Raw genomic sequence first — 19194 nt, forward strand, 5'->3', positions numbered from 1 at the left:
ATTTCAGGAAGTGCTGCCCGAGGTTAAAACAACTAGGAATACCTCACCTAAATAGATATCTTCCTCCTTGCCAAGCCATGCCCCTCAAACTACTAGTAAGGTTTTAAGAATATGTGAGAAAAACTAAAGCTTATCCTTACAATACATTATTCATCTGTGGATTTCTGTACGTATTCTGATGATAGAGTTGCCATGTAGTGCTATCTACAGTTTCTATATAAACTGAAGATGTATATAAGTTGCAGATATTTAATTCCAGAAGTTCTGTGAAAATTTTGAGATAATGTACATTGTTGAAAACGTATAATGTATGAGTGACTTACAAACTATTTAAGTTGCAGAATGGGTGTAAGTGTTATTTTAATGGTGTGGGCCATTCTGCTCACTTCAGGAATACGTGTAAGGCATTTTAACAAATGATGTAGGGTTATGCATAGGAGCTAGTTGCACATACCTTATTAGTGGCTAATGCATGGGTGTGAAGAGGTTGACTTCTAATTCTGTCAGGTGAGGTATTTAACAGGCACCTCTGTTAATGTTAATGTTATAGGTGTCTTATATAGCGCTCGGCTACTCCAAGGAGTGTCCCGGCGCTTTCTGACCCATAGCTGAAACAGAAGGGAGAAAATGAAAAAGAAACAGACCTATTATTGACTGTAGAGCCAAGTTTTCAAACCTTTTCAAAAGGCCAGCAGGTTCGAAGTACAACGGAGTGCCAGGGGGAGGGTGTTCCACAACTTGGGAGCGAGATGTTTGAAAGAGCGTCCCCCTACCCTAGCTTTCCTAATAGTAGGGACCTTTGCCAGACCAAGGGATTCTGATCTGAGGGATCTTGTAGGCTTGTAAAAGGTAAGACGATCCTGGATGTACTTAGCACCTACAGCATGGAGTGCCTTGAGTGCCAATGTCAGTGCCTTAAAAACAATCCGCTTTCTGACAGGAAGCCAGTGAAGGGAGAGTAACAGATCCGAGGCTCTAGCATGGCAGGGAAGACCAAAGATGTCCCTCGCCGCCAAGTTTTGGACCACCTCTCAGAGTAAATAATGATTAAACCTTCTTTTGAACAGTATTTATGGTTTAATAAACTGGTGTTCACATGTCTATAGTCATTACCTTTCTTACACAACTGAATACCATTTTTAGATTTAATACCGTTAAGAAAATAATAGTGTATCTACCAAATGTGGATGATTTCACAGATATACTTTATGTCCTACATATTGTGAAAGGCTACGCCCATTAACACGACCGAGACAATAGAAAATTGGTTCTTGGTGCAACCAGTTGAATATCTTCTAGTGTATAGATAAATGTCATATTCACTGGATGATGTCAGAGATGTACTATGCGAGTTCATAAGAAGTGATGGTTATCAGTAGCTCACTGAACTATAAATGGTGAATGTGTATTTTTTTGTTTTTTAAACGTTTTTAGCTCATTTCAACACTTAACTATTACGTCACTTTAACCACTGTTATTAAGTGCCTTTCTAGAGTTTTTTTTTACATCAGTATAGATACCACTGGCATAACTAAGTAATGTATATAAATAAATCATCCCCTCATCTAGATAAAAAAGCAGTGTGTCCTGTTGTGGCTTTACACAATTTGTTGTCACTGAGTAACGCTACGGCACAAGACAAAGTGCTTTTCTTTTTTAACTGTGCAAGGGACTACTTACATTCCCCAGTTTCATGATGCAATATAACGTCCCCCTGATAAGACTTCCTAGTCTGAAATGCACTATGGAGGAGGGGATGATTTAATGGATTCTATAAGATACCTTTGTGGCATAACATGAAATCATGCCAAATGAAATATCATAGATTCAAAATAAAAAGAACAATTGAATTGAACTTCTTGGATTACATTTGGTAATTTTGACTATTGATGTTTCAAGCTGATTTCACCTTGCAGCGGATCTAAGGGATTATTTAATCAACTGACGGATTGCTTGTTCCTTGACTTTGCACTGAGGGTGCACCTGGATAGCATGCCAAAAAGTGCAAAACAGATTGTTAACTTATACAAGCACTTTAAACTATATATCAGTGCAGGATAGTTTGAGGGGGGTTGGGTTATGCTGGATTATGGAGGTATGTGGAATTTCATTGCAAGTAACCAGGGTACCTAATAAATCCTTCTGTGCAGAGATTAAAGATCCAAAAGAAGTGAATGGAACCATGGAGAACACCAGAGGTTATGTCTGGGGCAGCACACTTTGACAGGTCCATTTGGACAAACTATTGTCAGATAAACAAGAACAATTAAATTAGTCTAGGCTTTGTCTTGCAGACCCAGGTAGTTGATAAGCATTTTGAGGAGTGAATTGTGATAGTATAAAACGCAACCGAGTGATCAATTAGACCTAGGAGAGTTTGGTCTCTAATACTCCATATCATCCACACAGAACGCTGCTTTAGTGAAGTGAGGGTATTGGTGAGGTCTGTGAGTTTTTTGGGCTAGACAGAGGTCCATGATGATGCTGCTGCATTGCAGAATGAAAAGTGGTATGCATCTATGGCAACTGTGCTCGATTTAACATGTCAAATTCTAAGAATTTGTTCATCACAGTTGATTGCCCTATTGAACATGAAACCTCTGAATTAGAGTTGGGTTGATGCATTGTGGTTACCTTTGGCATGGATGATCGATTTGATTTTGAGAGTGGTTGATTCTTAGGAGAGATGTCTGCTTCAATTGTTTTTTTTAAATATGTCTTTATTAGGGTTTCCTTATGCAGTGTTTGCACTCGGTCGTAGCACTATATATTGCATCAATGAAAGCAAATAAGAACACTCAAACAGAAAACAAACTAAAATTTCCCCAACGTGCCCCCACCACCCTAAGCTGCCATATGGAAAAGGGTCTAAGATTCCCATTACTCTTACCCTCTATATACTTCATCCGCTGTGTTGTGTTGCATTTCCCCAGTCTATATGGGCAAGTGATGGCCCCAGCTATGGGTTGTTTTGTTATCCCATCTATCCGTCTGAAGCAGTTCTCATCTCACTCTCACCACCTCTCACCACCTCGCAGCCTCTCTCACCCAAGTCTTCCAATTGTCCAGATGTAGAACCCTAGGACCCAGCTGTGTCCAGCAAATCTCTCATCATTGCCCCCCATGCAAACAGCACCTCTGGCAGCCTGTTTCCTCTAGTCTTTCGGAAATGTTCCTCTTCTGCCCCAGACGCAGGTCTTTCTCTCACTTCTTCCTAGTCAGGGGCCTATCACTCATCTAATGGATTGCTATACTGCGTTTTGCCACTGTGGGACCAAGCACAGTGTAAAGTATGCACTTTAGGTCATCTGGTAATAGGCCCAACAAGCACTTACAAATCTACAATGGAACGTACCAACCCTTTGCCTGCTGAATCTGTGTTAGCATTCTCCCCAAAAGGTAGCTACTGGCAGGCAACACCAGAGCATGTGCAAGATTTCAGCCTCATTAAACTTGCATATCGGGCATTGAGACGCTCTCGTCGGTTAGATAGCATGTAAGTGCTTGGGGGACAGGTAGGTCATACGGATTATGTTAAATGGAATTTTCTTAAACCTAGCACTCACTGATACCCTTCGGGCGCCTGCGTGTATCCTAGACCAATCCCCGGGCAATAAGGGTTCATTGCTAAGAGATTGTCCTCTCTCTTCCACTCATAGTGGCTTAAGCCGCTTATCCTCATACAGTGCTCAGTACAGATAAGTAACCAGCCGGCGGCTGCAACCATGGACAACATAGTCAGTTGTGTGGGTGGGCTCTGGGACCTCCAGCAAGGTTGGCCACAGTTGGCACGCTATAGCAGCTATTTTTGTGTAGTGTAGAAATTTTCCTGGGCCTACAGCGTCTACTTCAATCGTTTGTCATATAAATACATTTAGCTTTTTTACAATTCAGATGTAATGAATAAGCACAGAAATCTGCTTGCACTGCATAAAAGTACATTTCAAAGTACAGAGAACAAGAGCTCCCTTACTGTAACAGCGAGTCTGCAAACCCAGGTTATATGGGGCCGCTGTTCACCCCTACCAGCCTTGAAGAAACTGACCCAAAGTTCTTGAATAATTAACACTCATTGTTGAAGGCATAGGGGCATATTTATGGGGATTTGGCACAGGGCAGCGCAGCAGGTCACCTTGCTGTGCTGTCCAGCATCAACATGAAAGTGGAATGAATGCGCTGCATCTATGGCATACAGCGCATTCATGTCTTCTCCACCCCCTGCGCTGGCACTGTTTCGGCAGCCTAATGCCAACACCGGCACCCTTGCACCATGGTGCATGGGTGCCTGCATTGCATGTAGGGTTGTTTTTGTGCAGGAAAGGGTGCCTTCCTGCACAAAAACAATTCTGGGAGTTTTTTCCCTCTTTCTATGTGTGCTGCAGAATGCAGCACACTTAGAAAGAGGAAAAACTAGAGAAATAAATACATTTCTCTTCGTTGCGCCTCCTCTGGGGGAGCGTTCCCAGGCTTATATGGTCTTGTAAATTTGGGGATGCATCAAAATCCATTGGTACACCCACCGTAATGCCTATGAAACGCCTCTCTAGTGTAGAGTGAGGCAACGCAGCGATTTGTATTGCCTTACTCCATATCTATGAGACCATTTAAAGCACAGCAAACTCTCTTTTCCACCCTTTTTTGAAAACCAATACAGCATATAGATATTCTGGAACAAAGGATGGAATCATTGTTCACTATGTCGCATGACAACTAGATGATACATTCCAAGGCCTTTCTAATTCTGAACTGATTATTATACAAGACGCTTCTTTAGCGAAGGAATCCGCAAAAATCGACCATATTATGGTGCTTTTTTTCTTCCACCGTGCCCTGAAGAAGTTCATTTTCACATGGATGAAACCCACTGGCTGGTGTCTTTTGCAGTGTGTGTGTATATGTATATGTAAATGTATGTATATATGATGGAACCACTCGTTAACTTACTAACAGGTTATTAAATCATGTTTCATGAATAACTAATACACACCACATTAATACTTGGGTTAGTGAAGCTTGCTTATGTGTTTACTAACGTGAATAATATGAACGACGGGCTAATATCGCTTTAAACGGGGAACTGTTGTGCGCATGCTTAAACTGCATCGACGTAGCATGACTTACTAATGCTAGGAGGGAAATTCTGGCGCATGAGCAGAAGATACTAAAATGGAGTCTTGAGACTCACATGCTTGTCATCTGCTTGCTTGAAACGAAAACACGCTAGTTTACTAATGCCAATGCGGGAAAATTATTAATAAGTAAAGGGGAGTAGAGTAGAGGTGGGTGGTATACAGTGTGACCACTTTATTTGTGAATCCAATATCTCTCTTTCTGACTTTATCACTAGTGCATATTTGAGCCTCTCCCGTATAACTGAATTAAGCGGAGTCACCTGAGGACTGCGCATGACTGCTGAAAGTTAACCCGGAATGAAAACCTAGATATTGAAAGGGAGTCAAGGACACAAGTGATATACTCTGGGAACGGATGGTGAAGAGTTCAGCGATGAGGACTTGTATCCAAAAAGTTAATAAAAATGTTGCAAAGTAAATTTAGAAATGTATGAGGACTAAAATCATGAATAAAATTAAGGGGATGGGTTTGCGAACAATAGTTTAACTGATTTTAATGACATGTAAGCATGGTGTGATGGAGTTTTCCCCCTTGCTCGACCAATCAGATTTAGTATTTTTACGATATTGAAACATTAATGGGTGGAACATGCAGAACGAAAGGTATAACGGAGATATGGCCTTAGTTAGTTAGAGAGCTGAATGCTGCAGAACAAGAGCTGACAGAACTGAATGCTGTGGGAGATGCTGATGCTGGGAGAGATGCTGATGAAGAATCGAATGCAGAACTTTCTATCCTAATTGAGTTACATCTAAGATCGCTGAAGAATCTCGAGGAGGAAGAGTGGGTCAGAGAGGGATGCAGTGCATCCGTCGGTATCTTAGAGAGGGTAACTATCCTGAAGTCTGTCTCCTGTCCTATCCCAGGGGACCCTCACCCGCCCTTTGGCAAGGGGGTTGGTCTTTCACACCATCCTTGGTATTTATAAATTTCTTATTTTTACTGATGTACTTTTCTCTCTATCCTCTCCCTTTCTGAGCAATGATCACTGTATGAGTCCGAAGTATATGCTTGGTGTCTAATGAATTTAATTTTCTCTCCTATGAATGAAGGTGACTGCGCTGTATTTTTTAAGTAGTTCACATGCTTTAATTTAGATAAAGATTTAAAACTTTGAGTCTGTGATTATTTATAATGAATAAAAGTATAGTTAATGTATGTCATTTTCACCATCAACTAGTTCAACTAATGGTCCATTGACCAGAAGAAAGAACTTTTTAATCAGTGAAAGGTTAGTTAGGTTTTTCAAATAACTAATCTTGAACACTGTGGAAGTGAAAAACTTGACCCCAGCGGTTTTACACACTGTGACTTTATGGGCCCAGGTGAGTATATGGTAGTGCAGTATCTGTTGTTGAACTGCTGGATTTTATATATCTCACCACAGGCTCTCTCTCACAGAGGAATTGATATATATATATATATATATATAGTCAAAGAAAATACAATAAAAAGAAGATACACTCTCATATTCATCTCTTGACTTTTTGAAAACACTGATTGATTTACGAATTTAATAATTTGTTGTAAATGTGGTATCCCTACATCTTTCATACTTGTCATGTTTCATGATAGTTGCCTTTTATCTGCAGATGACACATACAGCTCCCATCCTGTTTTTACTAAATTAGATACACAACTCGGTGAGAGGATGAATTATACAATACACTGCATGACCTACATTTAAAATACTTTCCTTAAGTCGGGGTTCTCCAAAGTCGGTCCTGGAGGGTTGGATCCATGCCAGATTTTTAAGATAACTACACTTATCTGAATGTAGCTATGCTAAAAATATGGCATGGATCCGGCCCTCCAGGACAGACTTTGGTGAACCATGCTTTAACCATTAGCATTCCAAAACCATGCCTGTTCTGAATTACATGGAATTATTTTTATGTTAAGGTCTTTGGTTAATACATTTTCAGCATTCAACTATTGTAAGTAAAGATAGTTTATAAGTTTCTCTTCATATGTTTCATGTTTTTGCAAGTGTTTTGTTACAGACTGTGTATGTTTTACCTTTGTTGTGAAAAGTGGTCTAGCACCTGCTGTTTAGGATCTGGGGTACAACAGTTTTAATAAAATACACTGGACACCTATATAGTCTCCAATGTACACTTACAAAATAAACAGCCTAGTTATTTCACCAGGCAAGTTAAACCATGAACTGCGAAGAATACGTCATCATTACAGATTATAGCACTTGGATGAATATTCACCTTTTCCTGTCAACAAACAGGTGGCTAAGCGGTGCTTTAGCCAACAGTCATACTGCTCCAATCAGCCTGCATGGACAAGTGGTTGAGAAGAAGGTGTCTGTTCATGGCATCAGTAGCATCCAATCAAAGAAATTGGATAGGTTTTATTGTTTAAACAAATTAAAACAATACATGTATTACATTTAAAGAAAGACATTCCGAAAAACCATCCTTGTGAAGACTAAATTGGCACATGATTCCTGATCAACTAGATTTTCTTCAAGATAGTTAAAAGTACATGCTGCCACAATTTCTCCAACACAGATGTCAGCAGCAAACGTCTATAAGGAGCACTAAGACTACATTTGTGGGGGTTGGGGAGAGGAACGAGCCAAGTAAGGGCCCGCTAATTTATGTGACCACCCCCACCCCGATCTTTATGTAGTAGATTCGCTCCAGGAAATAAAATATACAAATTTGTTTTAAGACAATACTCTGATTTTCAAAACTACGAAAAGTCCCAGCTAAATCTGAAGGGTAAATGAGAGAGCTGACAAGGCTCTGCGTGCACATGATGAAAAGAAAGAAAGGCTAGCACTTGTGTTTGGTCACGTTTTGGTGACATAAAATCCAACGTTAATTCCACAATTTGTTTTCTTTATCCACGTCAAACGAAGCTGCACGCCACCAACCCAGGTACAGAGGTCCTTTTTCATGGCCCACATGTTCAGAACAAACAAAAGCAGGAAAAGCCCCCGCCAGCATCAAGTTACGATGAAAAAAAGGTACGTTCATTTATTATTTCTTTCCACATTGGTCAGCGTTTTAACACCCAGTCTTTCCAAATCTTCGAAGTTACTTATGTGAGAGTTTCACCTTTGGTCACCTGCACAAGAAACAACAGTTATTATCAATGACGAAAAACCCATGCTTTATACTAAACAGTAAATCAACAGTAAAAGTTTCTAAACCAACCATGAGATTATCTACACAAACATGAATTGATAAGTCCAATAGGTCCGGCTTTCTTTTATTTATTTTTTAAGTCAATGATGACATTTGTTTACTTCTCTTTTGATGAGTCATTGAGAAAAATGTGGGTGATCCGAAATTAGTGTGGGTGGTGGGAAGAAATGATGGGTTGGTGGATTTCAAAGCATAGTGGTTAAACTTCACCACTTTACAAGGGATTGGGGGTGACCACAACTAAGAAATATTTTAAGGCAGTTATTGCTGAATGAATGGTGCATTGTAAAGCACATTGGGTTTATTTAGCACATTACAATGAAAAGCAAAAAAATTGCCCCTATCAAAATATTCAGATTGTGAGAGTTTAAAAACCTAGGAGGTATGAAGCAATAGTGAGATAGACCAGAACAATGAAAAAAGAAACCTCAGATAGTAAAAGAATACAATTGTTGAAAGAGTATTTGACAAGTGATGCAATATCATCGGTGACCTTCTCACAAGCAGCATTTTGTAATATGTTTAGAAGTACTACTAAACGTTTCACAAAATGCTATTCACAAACCTATGAGTGTATATCTCCACCTCACCTATTTTTGCTACAGGGAGATCCTCACATGTCCTAAGTTTACTACTGAGAAGTAAATGTGGGAGGGACCAGGAGAATGGCTGGAGAAAGAAGCATACTTACTTCTAAATATAAGGGGATTAGGAAAGAACATGCACCCACCCGCTAAAGAGTATGTCCACTGCTATTCACAAACCACACTTCTAAATTATACCCCAGCCAAAAAGGGACTCAAGATATTAGTAAATTACTCCATCAAGGAGCTGGAGTAAATCCAGCACCACACATGGTCAACCACTGATACTGCAATACCCTCCCATAAAAATGTATGGAGCTAGTGACTTCAAATACAACCCTATATGAAAGAATACTACATTAAATTATTTAAAATAGTTACAAATATAATGCTATGGTAATACATTCTGAAGATAAAACATTTATTATTTAACTATAAAACATTTGAACAAACTTTAAAAACATGTATAAATTAATGTAACATTTATGTTTATTGAAATAATTAAATTTGTAAGTAGCTCTTTATTGAAATTTTACATAAATGCATAAATGTCAGGATAATGTATCATCATGCAGCATTTTTCTTTATGAACAAAACAGCAGTATGTGGCAGTAAAGAAAATATACAATACAATTCAAGAGTAAGGCAACAATTGGTACACTGCCATTTTAACCTTGAGTTAGAAACTTTGAATTTTAAACCTCGAAATCTGGACTTTTGGGGACACTTCACTAATGTATCTGGTATGAGCTTGCTGCACCTTCACGGAGGGGCAACATGTAGCAAAGGCAAATGAGTGGTGCGAGGCATGCCGGGTCTGGTGGCTCAGTGGACTAATGCGTCCACTGCAGAGGCATGCGTTTGACCTCATGGTCACAGGTTCAAATCCCGGCGGGTCCAATCAGCTTTTCATCCGAGATCGAGAAAATGATTACCATTGAGTTGGGTAACAAACATCTGTTATTCAGCATCAAGATGCCTACGGATGAACGTGCGCTTGACAAATACCCATATTATGTACTACAAGGGAGTTCGCATGCCTTAGTGATGTCAAACTGATATTGGTGATCTATGGTACCCTTCAGTCCGACCCTGAATTTAGGAGCTTAATCTTAGCCAATACTCAGCCCCAGCACTTAATTATGAAAAACTCCACTTAAGCCAGTCTGCCACATAGTGGTGTTGCCAAATTTTGAAATGAGCACAACAGTTATGTTATGTTAATATTTATTTATAGAGCACCCGTACACCCATAGGTTTCATGGCGCTAATGTCAATGATCCAGATATATTCCTTAGACGTATGTCTGCTTGAATAACCACGTTTTCAGGGATTTTCTAAAGACCAAAAATTATCACAATTCCGGAGTGAAATAGGGAGGGAGTTCCATAGAGCAGCCGCCAAGAACGAAAAACAGCAACCTCCTTGCTTCTTCCTTTTAACAGTTCGTTCATACAATAAATTATTGACCAATACTTGCCACCCAAACCCTTGTTATAGCTTTGGGTGGCCTAGAAAAGTTTGAACTTTCCCACTTGTAGGAGTGTGATGGTTAGTGCATGTGCGGATACTGCCAATGGCAGTGCTGGCAGGGGCAATGGGTGCAAATTACAGTGGCCTCCTGTGAAGGGCCCTGGCTCTTACTTTTTCTTTTAAATTAAGCAATGACTGGGTCAGCAACATAGTATCCCGCCTCCTGCCCAGCTCTATACCATAATTGTCTAACCACATCATCTCCATCTGCACCCACCCCAAACTGGATTTTACAAGTGTTCACAAGCAGAGAAGACGTCCAACTCATTGCAATTGTGCTTTAGCGCAAAAGCTAAATCCATGAATCGGTTACCCGCTTTGTCTGTTTTAGGGCAAGACATTAGTCAAAGGGGGGCAGTTAGTTTTAATCAAAGCTTTGTGCTTTGATTAGCGCTTTATTTAATTAGCGCTCTTGCTTTCAAACATCGTAGCGCTGCTCTGCTTAATAATATCTTTGAAAGTTACATTTGTATATCGCCTGCTGTGTACTTTGATTAGCGCTTTGTGTAATTAGCGCTCTAGCTTTCATTTTTTGTATTTCACTTACATTGTTTGCGCATTTACCAACAGCGCTCCGCTCTGCTCCTCCCCCCACCTCCATTTTGTTTGTTTGTTGTCGTCCTCGTGTGCCCGACCCGCCTCCCAGCTGAGACGCCCTCCCACAGACTTATAATAGCGCTCCTCGCCCTGCAGAAGCTGTGACTCGCTCCTCCTCACAGATTGAGTGGTCGCTCCCTGTGTCCCTGGCTGAAGGCTGGTATCGTAGCGCTGCTCTGCCTAACAATCTCTTAGAAAGCTACATTTGTCTATCGCCTGCTTTGTGCTTTGATTAGCGCTTTATTTAATTAGCGCTCTAGCTTTCATTTTTTGTATTTCACTTATATTGTTTGCGCATTTACCAACAGCGCTCCGCTCTGCTCCTCCCCCCACCTCCATTTTATTTGTTTGTTGTCGTCCTCGTGTGCCCGACCCGCCTCCCAGCTGAGACGCCCTCGCCCCTCCCCCATCCACATATGACAGGAGTTCCCGCGCGCAGCGTCCACGCGCAGCGTTCGCGCCCAATTCGCGCCGAAGGTGCGCCAAAGGTAAGCCCGTCTACGCCCGTCCGCGCCTGGACCGCGCCCAGCGCCAGACCCCCTGGCCCCCGTCCCTCCCAGCCCCCCCGCATTACCTACGCTGCCGCCACCCTCCTAGCCCTTAACCCCGGTCGAGCCCCCAACTGCGTCCAAGCAGCCCCTGGACACACCCATGGACCTTTCTCCTGCTACTCCTGCAAATTCAGCGGCAACAACAACATCTCCGCTACGACCACACCACTGATTCCCGACCCCAACCACCTACAATGCATCCTTCTCAACACCCGCTCGGTCCACAGACACGCCATCGACCTATGGAATCTACTAGACACCATCTCTCCAGACGTCGCCTTCCTAACAGAAACTTGGATGAACGCTTCCTCCGCCCCAGATATCACCATTGCCATCCCTGAAGACTATAAGATCACTCGCAAGGACCGTACCAGCCACACAGGAGGAGGAATCGCTATCGTACATAAGAAATCAATCCGCATCTCAACCAGCTCTGACGCCAACCTCACCAACTCCGAACACCTTCACTTCCAGATCCACATCGACCCCAAGACCACACTCAGAGGCACCCTCCTCTACAGACCACCAGGACCCCGCGCAAAATTCAGTGAAGACATCCCAGACTTCATCACTCCCCACGCGCTCCCCTCCAAAGAATACATCCTTCTGGGAGACCTCAACTTTCACCTTGAAAAGATCAACGACCGCAACACCGCCACCCTCTTAGACAACCTCGCCAACCTCGGACTTAAACAACTAGTCACTTCCCCCACCCACATCGCAGGTCACACACTCGACCCCATCTTCACCTCCAGCAACCATGTCTCCTTCAGCCACACTACGGATCTCCTCTGGACTGACCACAGCTGCGTTCACTTCACCTACAACAAACCAAAACCCACCAACCTCCTCCAACCAACTCTGCAAAGAAACTGGAACAAAATCACCTCGGACCAGATCTCCGCATCGCTCCTTCTTAACACCCCAGACCACTCTTCTAACGCAAACGAAGCCGCCGCCAACCTCACCCTATGGTTATCCAACACCGCCGACACCTTAGCACCACTGAAAAAACGTCAAAGCAAACCTGGCAGCAAAAAGGCCTCATGGTTCAACGATGATCTTAAGAAGTCCAAGAAACTCTGCTGCTCCCTTGAAAAGGCCTGGAAAAAAGACCCAACCACTAGCACCAAGGACGCCTTCAAAAACGCCACCCGCACTCACCACCAACTAATCCGAAAGGCCAAGAAAACAGCATTCAAGGATCGACTTGACAACAACGCCCACAACAGCAAGGAACTTTTCAACATCGTCAAGGAATTTTCCAATCCCTCGGCCACCTCCAACGACATCACCCCCTCTCAAGCCCTCTGCGACTCCCTAGCCTCATTCTTCCACAACAAGATTGCAGACATCCACAACAGCTTCGACAACCAACCCGGAAACCAACCCACCCTACCATTTGCTGAACATTCTCCCCCCGTGAACACCCTTAACGACTGGAACCCAATCTCCACTGATGACACAATCCGCCTGATGAATTCTATCCACTCTGGATCCCCCACAGACCCATGTCCTCACCACATCTTCAACAAAGCAGACTCCGTCATAGCACCGCACCTCCGAGACGTCATCAACTGCTCCTTCAACTCCGCCACCTTCCCGGAAGACTGGAAACACGCTGAACTCACCGCCCTTCTGAAAAAACCCACAGCGGACCCCACCGAACTCAAAAATTACCGCCCCATCTCGCTCCTTCCATTCCCGGCCAAAGTCATCGAGAAAGCTGTCAACAACCAGCTCGCCGCCTTCCTCGAAGCCAACAAATCCCTCGACTCCTCACAATCTGGTTTCCGAGCAAAACACAGCACTGAGACCGCCCTCATCGCAGCAACAGACGACATTCGAACTCTACTGGACAATGGAGACACAGTCGCCCTCATCCTCCTCGACCTCTCTGCAGCATTCGACACAGTCTGCCACAGCACCCTTTTACAACGCCTCAATCACATCGGAATCCAAGGAAAAGCACTGGAATGGATCACCTCGTTCCTCACCGGAAGAACCCAGAGAGTCCGCCTCCCACCATTCAAGTCCGAGGCCACTGAAGTCATCTGTGGCGAACCACAAGGATCCTCACTCAGCCCCACCCTCTTCAACGTATACATGAGCCCCCTCGCGGCCATCGCCCGCCAACACAACCTCAACATCATCTCTTACGCGGATGACACTCAACTAATCCTTTCTCTCACCAATGACCCCAGCACCGCCAAAACTAACCTACACGAAGGAATGAAAGAAGTTGCCGAATGGATGAAACAAAGCCGTCTGAAACTGAACTCAGACAAAACAGAAGTCCTCATCTTAGGTACATCCCCCTCTGCATGGGACGACTCCTGGTGGCCGGAAGCCCTTGGAAAAGCACCCATCCCGACAGACCACGCACGGAACCTAGGCGTCATCCTTGATTCTTCACTCTCAATGAACAGACAAGTCAGCGCCGTATCCTCTTCCTGCTTCAACATTCTTCGCATGCTCAGAAAAACATTTCGCTGGATCCCCACCGAAACAAGGAAAACAGTCACCCATGCTCTGGTCACGAGCCGACTGGACTACGGAAACACCCTCTACGCAGGCACTACCGCTAAACTCCAGAAGAAACTCCAACGAATCCAAAACGCCTCAGCCAGGATCATATTAGACATCCCACGCAACGAACACATCTCTGGTCACCTTAAAGACCTCCACTGGCTACCCGTCAATAAGAGGATCACTTTCCGACTGCTAACCCACGCACACAAATCACTCTACGACATCGGACCAGAATGCCTCAACTCTCGACTGTCCTTCTACACCCCCTCCCGCCAACTACGTTCTTCCAGCCTAGCCCTCGCCACTGTACCTCGCATCAACAAGACCACCATGGGAGGCAGATCCTTCTCATACCTGGCTGCTAAAACATGGAACTCACTCCCCGCTCACCTTCGCCTTACCCAGAACCACCTAGCATTCAGAAAGCTACTTAAAACGTGGATATTTGACAAGTAATCCTCTTCCCCTTTCTAAGCGCCTTGAGACCCTCTGGGTATGTAGTGCGCTATATAAATTCTCTGACTTGACTTGACTTGACTAGTTTTCTGTATGTTCATATGTTGCCAGCCTATAGCATGTATAACAAATTCACATACTTTTATCAGGATGGCTAAAACGTTGTGAACTGCTAGGTTACATGAAAGAAGTCTACCTTGTCTTCAGCACATCAAGTGCATTTGTGGGAAGCGGAAACAAATACTAAGTGTAGCTGGGCCAGGGTTAGGTACGTGCAATGGATAATATTGTCAAGCAAACTTTTCTGGAGTTGCAATTATGGACCAGTCCCTGTTTGAAAGTTCAGTCTGGAGATGTTGACTCCATTGGGCCCAAGGGTTGTTAGAGGCGGCAACAGTTCCTTGCCGAAGCACCCAGTGTACTTTCATGATCTTAGGGTGCCTACAGTTCCATTTCAACAACGTGTGTAGCACCTGGTCTGTGCCGGGTTGACATCTTGTTGCCCCAGGTACTACCAAATTACAATGCAGAGTGCTGCATGAACCAAGAATTGTCCTGCTGGGAGCATAGGACTCTCACAATTTGTCGTAGCCCCTTTCTTGAACAACTGTCCTATATTCACATTAGTGGCCTACGTCCAGCATGATTTTTGGCTGTCAACTATACTTTCTTGAAATGAGGCAAGCACCACAGTGGAACATCCAGAAAATACACATTTGTGTGGCGTGGCTGAAGAAGGTATTGCAGCCAACACTAACGAGCCACTCAAAAAAGGAGAGGTGTGCATGCAGCTTGGGAATTACTTACAAGAGTATACTTGTGAATTTGCACTTTAGTTTTGCGGCAGCAGATGTAATCTGTTTTGGTGGGTGCAACCAGGACAACTCAAGTCATAATCCACTGGAGCAGGTAGCATGACTCTTAGTCCAGTGTGCTGAGACTTCAAGCGTTCAAGGGAAAGAACAGTTTGTCTAGATGTGCTCAACATCTGCTCAATGCCCACAGCAGCTCAGTGAGCCGGTTATTCAGGTTGTGGACTACCATTCAATGGTATGGCAGAACACACTTTTTTGTCTATTACAATGCTATATGTCTTAGAGGAGAGAGCAGGAGTCTTTTCCAGAAAAACACAGAGACTTGAGGGATGCCATCGAACTGTCACGGTTCTCTGCTTAGATATATTCTGAATGCCTATAGATGTGAATAACTAAATACTTTAAAGTCAACAAGGTGATTGGGATCGCAAAGGAGCCCATTTCAGCCAGAACACCCGTGCAGGTATTCTTCAATAGGAAAATACAAGATTCAGCCCAAATGAAGAGCAGGCCTGGAATTATTCCGAAGGATCTAGAATGCATAGGTTTAGATCCAGACCTGACCTGTCGTTCATTTATATTAAAACATAGTCAACTTATAACGAGATCAAGTGGGTATAACTGGACACCCACAGTCCATGGAGGACACCTAAATGACACATCCTGTTATACAGAGGCTACATCACAAGTGCGAAAAGCAGGGGCGATAACAGACACCCATCCTTGCATGGCACCTCTATAAATCCACCACAGATCAAATAACTCTTTGCCAGCCCGGACTTGCACAGCTAGGTCTATATATAGGTCGTTGATACAGGCCAGTATATCATGATTAAATTACTTTAAATTAATTGTATACATCCCATTCAATATTTATGAATGCATAGTACAATAAAATGTTTTTCTTTAGGTGGGAATTTTTTTAATTAAAAACGTCAGCAGGTTAATTTTTATTTAATTTAATATATTTAAATTGAAGATTTAATTAAAAATTCAGTTAATTATGTTGAAGAATTATTTTATTAAGTTCTATATTTAGGAGAAATATATTAACAGTTTACAGTAATATTTAACATAAAAATATTGTTTCACTTTTCCCTATACCATAGCACAGGTAGACTCCACAGTCAGGGGGATATATTCCGATGCAAAAATATAAGGAACATTTAAAAAAGGTATAGCACTATGAACTTAATTTTGAATTAAATCTTTAATTTGTATAATAAATTAAATACAAAATATCTCGGTGAAGTTTAAAATAACGATACATTCCAACCTAACAAAAATATATTTATGTAAAAAGCAGTTATACTTATTTAAAGTGATGTGTAGGATTAGACTAATGATGGTACCAAAAAGTACACCCACAAAATGATGCCACTCCGAATTTTGGCTGGAATATATAGATAACTGTATTGGCCTTGCCCCTCTGTTATTATGGGAAAAGATTTGGCTAGCTGAAGAATTAGCCTTTTCAAGAGACATTATCAGAGACTGTCTTGCCATCTCTACTTTTGATAAGATTCCCTTGTTTCATTATTTGAAATGTACGTTGCTCAAGATTGGTTTACGAGACTTCAATGAAAACACCCAGAATATGACCTCAAAAGCCAAAGACAGCATTAAAATGGCCTTTTCTATTGGGGCTAACAATAGTCACCGGCAGTCGCAGGAACATTTTGGAATGCTGTGTCCTGTCGGGGCTAGTCAAATGGCTTATCATTTACAACTTTATCTAGGTTTTAAGCACTAATTTGCAATATAGATTTAACCTTACAAGGTTTCAGTTAGGCACCGTACACTTCTTGGCAGCATTTCCAAGTCCAGGATTTCAGACCAGCTCATGTTATGTCCTTGTGACAATTTGTCTAAACAAAACACCTTATATTATTTTGTGCACTTTATAAAACCACAAGAGCAACACATTTTTGCTCCCACTATTGAGAATACAATGCCGCTGTACATATAAAGAAGGCTTTAGATATCAGTTAGTCTCTATTGACATCTGCACTGTGGTTGTGAACTTCATCGGGGGGCTCTTGTTATCAGAAAGCACTATGGGCAATGATGATCTAATTCACTGTTGTACAACGTTTGAATAAGGGTTACAATTAGGGCTGTTCTATAGAACCTTCTTAGGGTTGCATCTCTCTTTTACATTGCGGTGTACATGAATTGTTTGAATGTTGGGTTGAAATCATTGTTATGAGGACCCGAACTGTTTGAATATTTTATCAAATCATTGTTATGATGAATGGAATTGATGCGAGAAACGCAACCCACTTAGGTTATATAGTGTACAAAAATATGTTATATTATATAATACTGTAAGTGCACAATTTTATCTTAGCCATCCCAGGGAGGTGTTGAGCTACCCTTATTAAAAGACAATACAGAAAGTCCAGGTGACCTAGCGGACCCCTTAGCAGTACCTGAAATGAAATTTGATTTGTAAAGTGCATGGCTGCCCGAGAGCGTCCCCTCTGCAAGGTTCCTCTTATTTCGGTTTTTGTCCTGCTGGTTCTGATCTTAGTTTTAGGGGTAGTATTTTGTTAATTTATGTATTATGACTGGAGTTTTCTTTTAACATTTCATACTGCCATTGGGATGCGTTTTATATTCATGATTTTTCTATGTATTTAACAGGTCTTTGTACTGTGCACGTTTATGGTTCACTGAACCGAAATAAAGTTAATATGACTAATTACTTAAGAATAATTTAATTATATTTTATTAAAATAATATTTAACATTTATTTTGAAAATAAAGGTGATTACATATTCTACAATGTCTTATTTTTTTAATAAATTTTTAACATTAAATTAAATGTATTTATATTGTTACCTATTTTAAAAGATACAATTTAATATTATTTCCTAAAGGGTTTTATTTGAAGTCCGTACCTCCTTTATTTTCAATGGGAGGATGCTGGAGTATCAGTGTTTGGCCTTGTTTGGTGTCAGACTTACGACTGTTTCTTTTTGGAATTGGTAAATCACACTCATAAATTTGGCTCCACTCACTTTTTCAGAGGGTGGAGCTATGTAAGTCTACTACTTTCAGCTATTTACAAAATCAGATTTACTCAAAAGTATAGAGCTACTCAAAAGCGTAAGAGTAAATTACACACAAGTGCAAGCTACCTATGTGCATAGCCCCCATTATATTTCACTACAGACCACAATAATGTATCATCGTAGTTTAAAATACACCTCTTTCACTCATTTTAGCTCACTGTTAGAGACTTTGCATCAATGCTTTGCACTTCACGCATATATGGTATTGGATGACTTGAACAGCCGACATGCAGCTACAGTTTAATGCAGACTGTGTCAACCAAGTCCCTTTCTCAGTGCTAAAAATGTATTTGGTTAACTATAAACCTTACAAGCAAGTGAAAGGCAATTAACAAAAGTAAGACGGAACAAACATGATGAGGATCTTAGAATTATTTTTAAAGCTGTATCTAAACACGTCTGATCATTCTTTTCTGTGTAATCATATCATAGTTCTACACTATTAACATTCAGAAGTGGTGTTACAGAATCTGCTGCTTTTAAGGTTGTCTAGGTTTTGTTGTTTTAAACGCATCTAAAGAGAAGAGATTGGATTGTAGTTTAGAATGTCATAAAAACAATAGACATAATGCTGTGTGTAGGAATGCTAAATTGTGGAAGAACTGCAGAATGCCAATGTACTGTTTATGAAGAATTGCATTGTCACCAACATGGAGGCCAGACAGGAAAAAAAACAATTATTAGAAAACATTAATTCTACAATCAGAAACCTGGGTGGGAGTTCCCCTTTCAGTACGGATTCAAAATTATCT

The 19194-nt window shown here is 41.7% G+C and overlaps 1 protein-coding gene across 1 annotated transcript in view; it reads right to left on the reverse strand.

The window, feature by feature from the left end:
* Positions 1 to 7461: 7461 nt before the first annotated feature.
* BRK1 (BRICK1 subunit of SCAR/WAVE actin nucleating complex) overlaps positions 7462 to 19194 on the reverse strand; it is a 61006-nt gene continuing 49273 nt past the window's right edge. The window contains exon 3 of the mRNA XM_086938923.1: positions 7462 to 8217. Within this exon, the coding sequence (XP_086795049.1) occupies positions 8191 to 8217 (27 nt within the window). The 3' untranslated portion in view covers positions 7462 to 8190. The remainder of the gene's footprint in view (positions 8218 to 19194) is intronic.

This window comes from Lissotriton vulgaris, chromosome 9 (assembly GCF_964263255.1).
Source record: "Lissotriton vulgaris chromosome 9, aLisVul1.2, whole genome shotgun sequence".
In the NCBI taxonomy this organism is placed as follows: domain Eukaryota; kingdom Metazoa; phylum Chordata; class Amphibia; order Caudata; family Salamandridae; genus Lissotriton; species Lissotriton vulgaris.